Source organism: Tympanuchus pallidicinctus, unplaced genomic scaffold (genome assembly GCF_026119805.1).
Source record: "Tympanuchus pallidicinctus isolate F22 unplaced genomic scaffold, pur_lepc_1.0 scaffold3, whole genome shotgun sequence".
Classification (NCBI taxonomy): domain Eukaryota; kingdom Metazoa; phylum Chordata; class Aves; order Galliformes; family Phasianidae; genus Tympanuchus; species Tympanuchus pallidicinctus.
Window position 1 is genome coordinate 104,259,188 of NW_026294747.1, and position 12,596 is coordinate 104,271,783.

Consider the following 12,596-nt stretch of genomic DNA (forward strand, 5'->3'; position numbering starts at 1 on the left):
GCAGAAGATAAACATTTTTCATGGAGACATACCTGTGGGTCTTTTTTTTTTCTTTTTTTTTTTTTTTTTTTTTGAACAGTTCTGTGTTGTTTAAGAGCCTGTCCATAGCCATGGAAATGTTTGAATCTAAACGATGAACTACATGGAACATACTCATGTATTTTTAATTCATCCCTTCAAAAAATTGGTGATGTTAATATTTTGAGGATATGTGTTTTTGTATGTAATTTGTGAAAGTGAACACTTGAAACTTGTATGCATGTGTGTGTGGAGTCTGCCAAGTCTTAGTTATGTTTGTTGTGTTCATTCAATCATTCCATACTTTCTTTTCATAGATTCAGAATGTAACAAAAATTCACTTGAATTCAGCATGTTGAACCTATTTCATTTCTTATACTTTTGTCTGAGACCCTTTGTGTTCAGGACTCCACAAGATCCGATAGACTTAACATAGCTTTTGAATTTAGTAACTTTTTCTGCTTTTCATGATTTATTTTAAATAGTTCCATAGTGTTTGTATAAATAGGTGTTGTGGTGGCTGTTCACATGTATCACTGCATTTTTATGTAATTAGTACTTCCTGGCGTACAGTGGTACTCCAGTATTACTGAGGAGTCTACCAGCTGTGGAATCACAGAAACACCATGGTTGGAAAATACCTACAAGATCATTTGGTCCAACCATCCACCCATCAGCAATAGTTCTCACTAAACCATTTCTCAACACAAAATCCAGGTGTTCCTTGAACACCTCCAGGGTCGGTGACTCCACCGCCTCCCTGTGCAGCCCATTCCAGTGCCTGACCACTCTTTCAGAGGAGTGCTATTTCCTAACATCCAGCCTGAATCTCCCCTGGCGCAGCTTGAAGCCATTCCCTCTGGTCCTATCACCAGTTACGTGAGAGAAAAAGACTCAGTTGAGTGCCTTAGAAGCATAAATCTCCTTTTGGGAACTCCATTGCATAGTTACAGAAGTGAATGGCTGATAAGCCAGTCTCGTAGTGTTTACATTTGGATTTGAAGTTCTTTGAAGCAGGGCCTGTTTCCCTGTTACAGTTTTTCTGCTCAGCAAAAAGTCTGTGTTGCTGGACTCTGGCACAGCATGCTAACTTTTTGCACATCGTAAATCACAGGGACATGGATTATTTATGGAAAAATATTTATAGAGTGATCTTGTTATCTTTTTTTGCAGAATCATGTAAACCCAGCCATGGATTTCACACAGACTCCTCCAGGAATGCTAGCCCTTGACAATATGCTGTACTTCGCTAAACATCACCAGGATGCTTATATACGGGTAAGACTTCTCCTTAAGGTCTGTGCCAGTCCCTGTTCCTGCTGATTATGTCCTGTTTATGGCTCACTTTGAAGAGGAGGTTCAGAATGCCAATGCCATTAACAAGAACTAGCTCTAGGAAGGCAAACCACGTTATGCTAAGACATGTATCATGTCTGTAAAAGCTGAGCCAAATATTGTAGATAGCAAATACACTTTTTGCTTAAGCCTGCGAAGAGAAGGGAGATGTGCATTTTGTGAATGCATGGTGGATGTCCATAAGACCAGAAGTGAGTATTTGTGCAGAATTCCCTGCTGTGTCTACCAAAACTGTCAAGTTTTTCTGTAGAAAGGAGGACTTGACTAGCAAATACCTTAATAACTGGCTGACATGGCAGTATTCTGAGAGTTAAGATGCTCCTACTAAAACTGCTGCTGTAGGTGAGGTAGTGTTTGTAGAAAAATAGGTTAAAACCATGATTCATTTGTACGACCTGTTCTTCCCCTCTGCCCACTCTGCTTCAAGAGTAGTTAAAACAAGCTATAAGTTGCATCCTTACATGAAGAGGATACAGCAGAGTACCACTGGCAAAATAGAGCAACTTTTAGTGATCCGTGCTGAATTTGAATAATTGCCATGAACGAACCAAGTTAGCTCCTATGGGAGTAGAAGATAATTTAACCTCCCTCAAGAAGGTGTGCACACAGAGCTGCGTAACGAAGGTTGTTTATGGAGACAGTAGACAGATACATCAATTGTTTCTTTTGAACAGCAAGTGAGCTTTTAATATGAGCTTTTAATTCTGTAATATGCTCTACTCTGTAGTTTCTGCTCAAATTAGATGTCAAGGCTGTAATAGGTTTGCAAAGGGAGTACTAATATCCAGGCAGATTGATCCTTGGGCGTAATGGAAGACCACAAGATTGTATGTTTTGGTCTGTAAATATTTCTGCTTCAATCTCAACATAACAGTAACTGTTAGAAGACACTGTGGAAGCACACAGTAAAACAGTAGCTATCAAACTCCATCAACCCCTGAAATTAAGGTTATTTCCTGTACCAAGCAATAGCATTTTTTCAGGATAAACTATACTGAATTGAGGTTTTCTCTGAGTTATCCAAATAAAATATATTTGGATACATTTTCTCATTAAGACTTGAGTTTCTCTTTTTAAATTTGGTTAAGATCTGTATGGTGTTATTTCATAGACTTCTTTTGAAAATTATAAATGCAAAGAACGTGCCTAGTAGAAGCCAGTGCCCTAAACAAGAGACACATGTATTTTTAATAAATGTGAAAGAGTCTAAAGAGGACAGAGACCTTCTTGAAAAGGAGCTTTCATTGTTTTTTCAATTTTTTGCTTAGTTTGCATTTTCATATTGCAGATGTTGTTTTGAAAGGTCAATTCAGTGTAGCATGTAATCAGCCATTTTTTACAAAGGACTTCATTGCTGGCTCACCTTTGTTGATCTAATGCAGTATTTTTGCTCCTGCATTACTGATAATTTGTGAGGTTATTTTGTCTTTATTCTTGTATGATTTCTCTTACAAGACTGTCTGAGTGTGCCTCATGTTTTCTCTACTCATGACAGAGGAAGTATACACTAGAAATGCCATACCAACACACACTCAGATAAAATTGCTTGCCCAAAGTTGTGCTGGAAACTGCTAGCACACCCTGGGAGTATGTTAGCCTACCCGTCATTCCAGAGTCCCACTTCATGCTCACACCAGCATTTCTGGCATGATAGTTCCCTCACTATGATGGCCACTGTAGCATGCTAAGAGCATGCAGAACACATCTGAGGTGCAGGGTGATGCACAGCTCCTATGGTGCTGTGAGGCTTTGATTGCTAAAAACATCTTCTCATCTGCTTGACTTCCTCCCTGGTGAATGCTGATTCTCTGTGAGCTCAACTCTACCTGTTTCCTTGTTTTGAATTCCTTTTCACACCTAACATTATTTAATTTTTCTTCATGTCCTTTGCCTTCCAAAGCTCTCGTAGCGCCAGTTCTCTCTACTCGTACAGGCTGCTAATCTCACTTCATGTTTTTGAGATGCATTTATGTTCTTGTGTCTCAACAGAAATATTCTCTGCACTCAAGGTGAAATTTCCACAAAAAACTGTTAGTCATACAGACAAATAATACTTGCATTCTGAACAACTTCTTTGACAAAATCTCTTTTGCTCTTTTTCATTACTGATAGTAGGAAACGATTTGTTTCCCAGGAAGAGAGATTATTTCCAACATGGTCTTTTGCAATGCCATTAATTGCTGTACCATGGGACAATTCCTAAGCCCCAAAATAAGAAAATATCTGTGCTGTGGGATAATTAAAATTGAAATTGATTTTAAACCAGCATTGGTTTAAAATGGGAAATACTAGGTTTCTCCTGACCTAATACAGTCTATTAAATGAAGACAATATCAGAAAACTGTGATGACTTCACTGAGTCCATCACTGCTGCTGCATTTAATGGGCAGCACAAATCTCTGTAGTCTGACCTCCTAGTTTCTTAGGATGCCCCAAGCTGCAAGGCCCTTGGTAAGGTACCTTGTATTACTGAAAAAAGTGGATAAGGAAAAATGAGAAGGCAGGCAGAAATTAATTTCTTTCCTGTTGTAACTGATTTTGCTTATAAATAATTTGCTTAATAAATGGATTAGTTAGGTGAGAAGAGTGATTAAAGCTGAAGTTTCCTTCAGCGTGAAGAGGCAGTGGGGCTTCCAAGACCAATACCAAACAGAAGTACTCATAGCATCAGTAAATCTTTGCAGTGCGTTGCAGAGCAAGGGTACAAAGACAGTGGAGCAGATGGGGAACTGCATCTAGAAAGCAGAAAGCATTTCAGGGTGAAAACACGGATGTCACACACTGAAAAACAAAACAAAAATAAGCAATTGAAAAAAAGTTCATTCTTACCTCCTGACAATTCATTTATCTTATTTCTTTTTCCTTTCCTATGTGGTTATTCTTGACAATAGACTCATACGTTGCTTTGGGTTTATTGTTTTACTTAATGTTGCTTTTCAGATAAACCAGGTTGTTTTTATTTAGATTCTGAGTTAACTGCTTTTTAATTTCACTTTGTCTGATGTATAATATGGCCGATGCTTTCAGAAGAAAGGTTTTTATACTGGAAAGGAAAAAAGAAAAAAAAGACCAGCATGTTTTCTTTGATTATGTGATGTCTTTAGATGTCGTATGGATTTTTCCTTTTTAAATTCCTTGAATTCATCTCTTATTGAATTAGCTTTTCATTCTTTTTTTCTTTCTATTAAATGTTTGGTGCTATCAGTGACTTCAGTAAAGTGCATTTCATTTTTTTCATGTTCCATTTAAATAATCAATTGCTATCATCAAGGGGCTTTGCTTTTAGAACATGGTACATATGCTGTATGGAATGCATTGATGGAAGTAATGTTGAACCTCTGCAAGAAACTACAAAAGTTTCCACAGGAAAAAACTGGCAGCTTACCAAGCTATATAATTATAGGACAGTCAGAGTGTATAATTAAAGTTAACAGTGAAGAAAATGATTGGAATAAAGCTTTGTGACAGATCATTTTTTGTTCTTTTGGATCAGACACATCTTCTCCCCCCTCCCTGCCTGTTTCTAATTTGTTCTTTTCCAAAACTACTTCAGTTTCTTGTTCTACTAATTTTAAAAATAAAATTATAAGTTACCATTTAAAACAGACTGTATTCAATGTAGACACCTTGAGATTTTTCTTGCTGGCAACTTGTAGCAGTGTGCCTCTGGAACTTTTCTGAGTTGTAAAATGAGTCTGATGAAAAATCTTTGCATGGAAATCCTGTTACGCCATCGTTGCTATGAGTATCTCAACATATTGACATTCTGTTGTTCATTTGTTTGGGAACTCATGATGCAAAAGGCTTCAGATTCATTTTCTTTTTAAGATACAATGAGAGGTATAAATATCTGAAACAGAAATATTTTCTGTGCAGGTGTTTGTAAGAATGATTTGTCTGATATATTTTTTTTTTCTTTTAACAGAATCATAGAATGGCTTGTGTTTGAAGGGACCTTAAAAGTGTTCTAGTTCCAACCCCCTGCCTTGGTCACAGTTGCCACCATGAGATCAGGCTGCCCAGGGCCCCATCCAGCCTAGCTGTGAGCACCTCCAGGCATGGGGCATCCACAGTTTTTTGGGGCAGCCTGTGCCAGCACCTCACCAGCCTCTGAGTAAAGAATTTGCAACTAACATCAAGCCTAAATTTCCCCTTTTTTAAGCCATTTTCCTTTGTACTATCTCTATTTAAACCATGTAAAAAGTCAGTCTCCCTCCTGCTTATAAGCCTCCTGCAAGTACTGGAAGGCCACAATAGGTCTCCCCAGAGTCTTCTTCAAGTTGTACTGTTGTAAAAAATAATGAGATCTCCGTAGTTTGTTGTGGAGAGCAAGCTGAAGGAACCAAAATGAAAAAAACCTTGTATTTATAACCAAGACAAATTTGATAGTTGTTTGTTGTCTTGTGTTTAAGTCTGCCATATTTATGCCTAGGAGGTTTCCATAGATACAGTAAGCTTGCAGTTTTAATAAGCTGACTCCTTCAAGTGTGGTCAGTCTTTGTTTAGGTGTTCTTGATAGCAGGTAGCAAAAACAACACTACTTCTGTTGTGAATGGGGTGCTATTTATCTTGGATCTCAGCTAATTCAATGTTCAATGGCAGAAAGAGAAGATGCCGTAGGGTAACTCAATTCAGAGAAACTCCACCTTGCTTTTAAGGTACAACCATTGGAATGTTCTTTTAGTTTGTATTTTCCTCACAGGCATCTAAATATCATGATAATCTGTATCTTGGAGGGAATTTAGAATTCTGCCAGAGGTTATTGTGTTTCACAGAAAGTGGATCTCAGAGAAGTCATGTACAGCTTTGCCCCTGGTGTGCTCCACAAATCTCATTCTAAAGAATTTACTTTAGACAACTTACAAGTTGGTGACTTGTCTACATTTTTCCTCCAGTGCTTATGATGAGACATATTCTAACAGATCTCTCTCCTTCCTGGGGTGAGATTCTGCCTTGAGAACAGTTCTATTGTCTCTCCTGTTTCTGTGTAAGCACAGAAGATTGGTGTTTCCAATAGAAACCACAAATAGATGTAGCAGCTCCAGGTCTGAGCATTGGCTCTCCACCTGCTTGGATACTGCTTAGTTGGCTTTCTAAGTTTGCACTCCATTATTTGCCATTTATTAGATGAGTAGGTTCTTCATGATACAAAAAAATAAGTGTTCCATCAAAAGACATCATCTTACTGCAGCTTGGAATTCCGTTCTCCTAACAATTGTATATATTTCATGCAGATATTGGTTAGATACTATATGTAAAATTGTCAGTATAAAATAATGTCAACAGGGTGGGAAAACAATATTGAAATCTGTTCTGCCGTGTTGAGCTCATTGATCCCATGGTAAGTTTGGTAGTGAATTCATTGCCATCATGTTTTTGTGAATTATGTGCAAGATACTGAGTGGTATGTTACTAAATTTTCTCTGCTTGTATGTAGAGCAACATTGGACTTTGAGCTGATAGTTATTTTGATGAATTGAAAATTAGAAATTGAGCCTGTTTAGGGTCGGAAATAGAAAATCCCTCTGTACCTGCTGAGCTGGAAAATCGGTTATTCACACAGCTGTGATGCAGAGATGCTACCCTAGCAGCTATTTGAGCTGCTGCTTTCGAGGTGGTTGAAGTTCTCTTCCCCTGCAGCTTTCAGAAGTCACATTGGAGGAGCAGGTGCTATTTGTGAGCCCCTGTGATGCAGGCAGGAAGATTGCCCGCGTGCTGCAGGGACCTTTTGGAACTCTAATGGGTTGAGTCAGAGGCAGGCTGCGTGCCGGATACTTTCTAACCCATGCAGTTGTTGTATAGGAGGCTGCCTACACATCCTTCCGCCAATTCACAAAGTCTCTTTCTGCCTACTCATTCTATCCTGATCAGATATGAGTAGTCTAACATATAATTTCAGCATTTTCTGAAATAAAACTGAGCCTGATTTCTGCCATGCTATTTTTTGATTTGATTTTATTTTTTTTGCCAGAAATGACTGGAAGAGAATGTAATTTATTTCTGTTTCTCTAACGATAGTGAGAAAGGCGAGCTTTGTTCTGTGTGTCTTCCTGGTGTGCCTCATGAGACAATATAATTTTCCACCAAAGGCCTAATTGTCTGTGCCTGGTGATTCCCAACTTGATAATGTGTGCTTCTCTTTTCTCTGCTATACCTGGGGATAGAAGAATAGCTATTATTGCACATTTTTTTTTCTCATTTACTCTGAAGCTCTTGAGATGCTGCCGACCTCATGGATGTGAGAAGAAGGTTGAAGCTTCTCACATGTATCCATGCCACAGTAACAAAGCAGTAGGAGGGCTTTTCTTGCATTGTGGGGAAAAGAAACTGAAAATTTTAAGAAATTGCTACATTAGGCAGATACTGTAGGCTCTTGAAAAAGGAGAAGGCTGGGGAACATGCTATGGTTTCCCATTTGCATGGGGCATGGAGGGAGGAGGAATACTTAGTGTTTAATGTCAAGATGTCAAGCCTGGGCCGGTGGTATATGAAGATCATACTCTGATGCAGCATCTGAACACAGTACAGCAAATGAGCCTTCCCATCTTTCTTGACTCTTGCCATAGTGTGCCCTGGTTGTTCTTGCAGGGAGTGGCAGAGGAAGAAGGAGGCTATACAACACTTGAAGGCGGGTCGCTGTATGTTTAGCTTTTTATAGAAGATGTGGAAATACGATTGTGCTTTATGTTAAGGCATTTACATGAGAAGCAGAGTTGATTCCTAGGTGGAGCTGCTCACATGGAGCAGAACCATTCACATTTCACTTCTAATAGTTTGGCACTAACTTTTGGGCTGCTTTAAAAGAAGAGGGGAAAACTCCAAGATATTATAGAAGAAAACTAGTTGTTGGAAGTAACTATCTGTGTTAGAAGTACTTTATGGCTGCAGAATCAAACATTGGCTCTAATGTTACCAGGGCAGCTACCCTGGTACCTATATATTGCTATACAATAACATAATTTGATCCTCTTCCTTTTTTTTTCCCCATTTCCCACTCCCAGTATGTCTCAGCTCATCTCTTAAATCCTGGCTTAACAAACGGCAGATCTTGTTCCTACCTGAGGAGGGCAGGCAAAATTGTTGCCTTGTTTTAGTTTAGCTCTGAGGAATTTCTGATCTCCCTCAGAATCTGAAAGAAGGCTGAGATAAAGGGGAGACATGGAAAATGGAAAATAAAATAATGAAGATAACAGAAGGAGGCTAGAGGCGACAGTGCTGAGCGAAGGATCTCAAAAGAATGCTGATGATGGAGTTGAGAAAGATGAATTGCTGCCCCAGGAGGAAAGCAAAATGGAGAAGAGGATAAATTCAAAGTAAATCTGCCTGCAGCAGAGAACCTTATCCTCCTCAGGAAGCGTATCCTTAGGATTTGCTTCCTAGAGTTTCTTACGGTATCTGAATGAAATAGGAATGGTAAAGCCTGCCACGTGTGATAAGAAAGCTTAGGAGAAGGAAAAGCAGTGTCGAAAGTAAGAAAGAGCATCCGTGCAATTTTTTTTTTCCTATATTAAATAGATCAGATAATTCATTTTGAGCCTAGGTAGAATTTTAGCGTATTTAGTACGTAGGTGTCTGAACCTCTTGATACTAACCTACAGGCTGCTAGGAAACTTGGTCTGTGTTAACACAGAATTAATGTAGAAACAGCACAATGGAATGGACTTGGGGAAATGCTCCTTTCTAGTAGTTCAGCAGTGGTTGTCGAACTGTCTGCTGTGGGATTTATTATAAGAATTGCTGCATGTTGTCTTTTGCTCTCTGTATTTACTTCCCAGTCATAATGAATCTCTATTCTATTGCCAGGCTCTGAGGTTGATTCAGGAATCTAAGTATTCTGCAGTTGCTGTGGGCAGTGTATTCTGAGTCATTTTCATCTGTAATGTGAGAGATTAAGGGGTTGGCTAAGCTGATATTCCCTGTAAAGGAGCAATATTTATGCTTGGTGGCTTCATCTTCCTGAATTCTGATAAGGAAGCTTTTGACTGCTATACCTTTCTTTAAAACTTTTTCATCAGGCATTAACTCTTAGTTGCAAGCATAAACTTCATTATTGAAGGTGATGCAGATTTTTAAGTTCATGACAGTCAAATATGGAAAATTCTTCATTTAGTCCATTGCCTCCTTGAGGAATCTGTTTTGTGCTCCCAAGGAAGTGATGGACTCGATGAATAATTCAATGGAAGATCATAAAGAAACAATGTGAAGCTTTCTGCTGTAAAGTGAGAAAAACTTCTGATTGTGTTTCTTTCTGTTACTGGAGATTTTGCATTATTCTTCTGTGATGTTGGCATGGCACTTGAATTTATTTTTACTGTTGACACGTCACTAGCGTGTACCTTGTATAGACTGATAAGCTTTCCCTCAGTGATGCTGAGCACCAGTAATTATAATACAAGGGGAAGCACAAAAAACCTGCATTTTAAAAATGAGTCGAACATATTCCGTAAGGAGGAATACTCCTCATCTTCCTAAATGTTTTTTGTTTGACTATTGGATGCTGAAAGACTGCCTTCCACTTTCGGCTTCAAAGGAAACGAGGTACTTCAGGGTAATTCAGATGGCGAAATCCCAGAAGAAGTTCAGCTGTCAGCAGCTGCTAACCAGCACTGCCTGAAATGTCTACCTTGGAGACAGCACTAAGCCTTCTTTTCTCTTTCTGATCACTTTGTTGTTATTTTTGTGTGTGTTATGTTTTTTGTTTAGTTGTTAATAATTTCTTCTCCTTGGGAAATGATTCCTTTCCGCTTGCAACAGGATGTTGTAAATGAGAGGAGAAGTGCAAAGGTAGTAACCTAAAAATACTAAGAACTGTACAGACTTGTGTTCTACTACAGCTTTTTTCAAATTCCCATGCCTTAACTGCATACAGAGTTTCAATTGTAGAAATACCAAGTATGTGGGTACCACTGGCTTTCCTTTAAAATTTCAGCTCCTTACATTAAAAAAATAATAATAATTATCATCTTTTTTTGCTTTCTGCTATTCAACACATCTCATTCTTCTTGCTGTGTAACTTTATTCTCTGTTCTCATTCTATATATCACACGTCATTCTTGACTTGCATATTTCTGTTTGGTTGGTTTTTTTTGTTTGTTTGTAAATTATTTCATTCACTTTGTTCCTCCAAGTCTTTCTCATGTCCTACCTTCATATCATTTCCTCACTCAGACTTTCCTTGGCTGCTCTCTTTGGGTAATATTTCTCCCTTTTCCTTTTCTTGAGATTCTTGACTGGATTTTTATTGTTGTTATTGTTCCCTAATAATATTTTTTCTTTTTTTTTTTTTTTGCCTGTTACACATATTTATTTTCTGCTTTGCCTTGTAAAAGGCAGTATAGCTTAAAGGAATGGAGAAAGTGAAGATGACCCTCAAGATTTAGTACTCATGAATTGTAAGAGGGTTTGGGATTTTGTCTGTGTAACATCTAGTATATTAAAAGTCATATTTCCATGTTGCTTCTTCTCAAGGAAGAAGGCAAGGAAGCTGGCAGAAGTAGATGCCTAATAACAAAGTAAATGCTGCCAAACAGACCAGAGTCAAGGGAGCACTGAGGGAAGATGGTCAGGTGCCAGGAGTTCTTCTGCAATGTCCATGGTTTCTGCCTTTAAGGATTTGTTTCCCCCAAAGCAAAATCTAGCAATTGTACCTGCCCACTGTGAAGTCTCTGGTAGATCTACAGCTCCCTGTGCTGGATTTGTGAGGTGGGAAAAAGGACAAAGATAATAGAGTATGGGCACTTTGTGAGTATAAATGATAGGCCTCCGTTTGAATGAAGGCTATTTGGGTTTGGTGAATCCCACACTACTTTTCTGTGATACAAATGTGTACTGATGACTTGATTCACACGTATTTTCAGTCTAGAGCTCTGTTATGTTTTTCCCTACTACAAATTTCCCCCAGTATATGGAGAAAACCTGTCTATTCCCTGCTTGTTTCTCCTCCAGATTGATAAAGGAAGTAAGAATAAAATCACGCAATTACTGGCTATATTTATAGCATTTTACTTTGGAACAGGATATGAGTCGTGAAAGTCGTGAAAAGAGTATTACAAATATCCTAATGAGTGTTGTAAATCTGTTGCCAAGATTAGAAATGCTTTTTTCTTAGGTATGTGTATGAAGAAGCTCTCCCTTCCCAGCCCCCCTTTTACCATTGCTCTTGCTTAACGGAAGATCCATATCTGTCAAATTTACCTACAGATATTTAGATGTAGTAAAGGGCATTCCATCTTCCTTTCCTGCAGAAATGTAATATGTCAGCTCTGCTTTGTTTTGCAGAAACAAATTCTAAAAGATGATACTTGCAGAGTCTGTGAGTGAGAATCATTTCAAAGCTGCTTTACATACTCAAATTGCCATTTAATTTGCTGTATTGCAATATGCAGTTCCTTAACTATTTCTCTGGCATTCTTATTGATTGCTGTAATTCTGCTTTACATTATATGCATATATGGTGTCACCATTAAATATTTATGTGCTCATGAAATGTTAATGTGTCGAGTTAATGTGAAACTCAACAAAATGCATTTGCCAGAAGCCAGCAGGCTTGCTGATCTGAGTGCTTCCCTTCCCCTCCTCCTTCCCCTTTCATTTTGCCTCTTCACTGATTTTATTACCAGTGTTTCTCTGTTGTATCTAAATCTATGTCAAAGCAGCCCCCTGCTCCAGTATGCAGATTTTATGTTTTATTATGTGAGAGATAAAATGCATAATAATAAAAGAGGAGACGTGATCCCAGGGAGGTGTTGCACTGCGCGTGTGCCAGTCTGTCGCTGCTCCTGCCTTCAGGTTTGGAAATGTAGCTCTGACCTCCATGGAAGAGACTGAAGCAGGGTGACTCATCCCGAATGAAAAGTCATATTCGCACGTTGCTTCAACAGTGGCTGCTGCAATGTGAAATGAAAATCGCGGGGGTGTTTCTTTGCTTTGATACCGCTGTTGCCCAGATGTGACGTGGAACAATCAGATTTCATTTGAGCCAAAGATTTGACAAGGAAAAGTAGGCCTTCTTGGCAGAGTGGTGAATCTGAGTGTGACGCCACCCTGCTGGGAAAGTCTAGCAAAAATTGGCAGGGTCAAATGTTTGCGAAATCCCAAGTAACTTTCTCAGCTTCTGGTGGGAAGTCTAGGTGGTAAATAGACAAAGAACACTGGAAAACAAAGCAAAGCAATTACTCTCACAACACAAAGAACAACATTCTTTTTACATCCCTGAGGGTGTT

At 38.7% G+C, this 12,596-nt stretch overlaps 1 protein-coding gene across 8 annotated transcripts in view; it reads left to right on the forward strand.

Annotated features, from left to right (window-relative positions):
- The window catches only part of ELMO1 (engulfment and cell motility 1), a 290,733-nt gene that overhangs the window by 129,342 nt on the left and 148,795 nt on the right, over positions 1-12,596 (forward strand). For all 8 annotated transcript variants that reach the window (XM_052695784.1, XM_052695782.1, XM_052695789.1 and 5 more), the window contains one exon: positions 1,192-1,296. In XM_052695784.1, the coding sequence (XP_052551744.1) occupies positions 1,192-1,296 (105 nt within the window). The remainder of the gene's footprint in view (positions 1-1,191; positions 1,297-12,596) is intronic.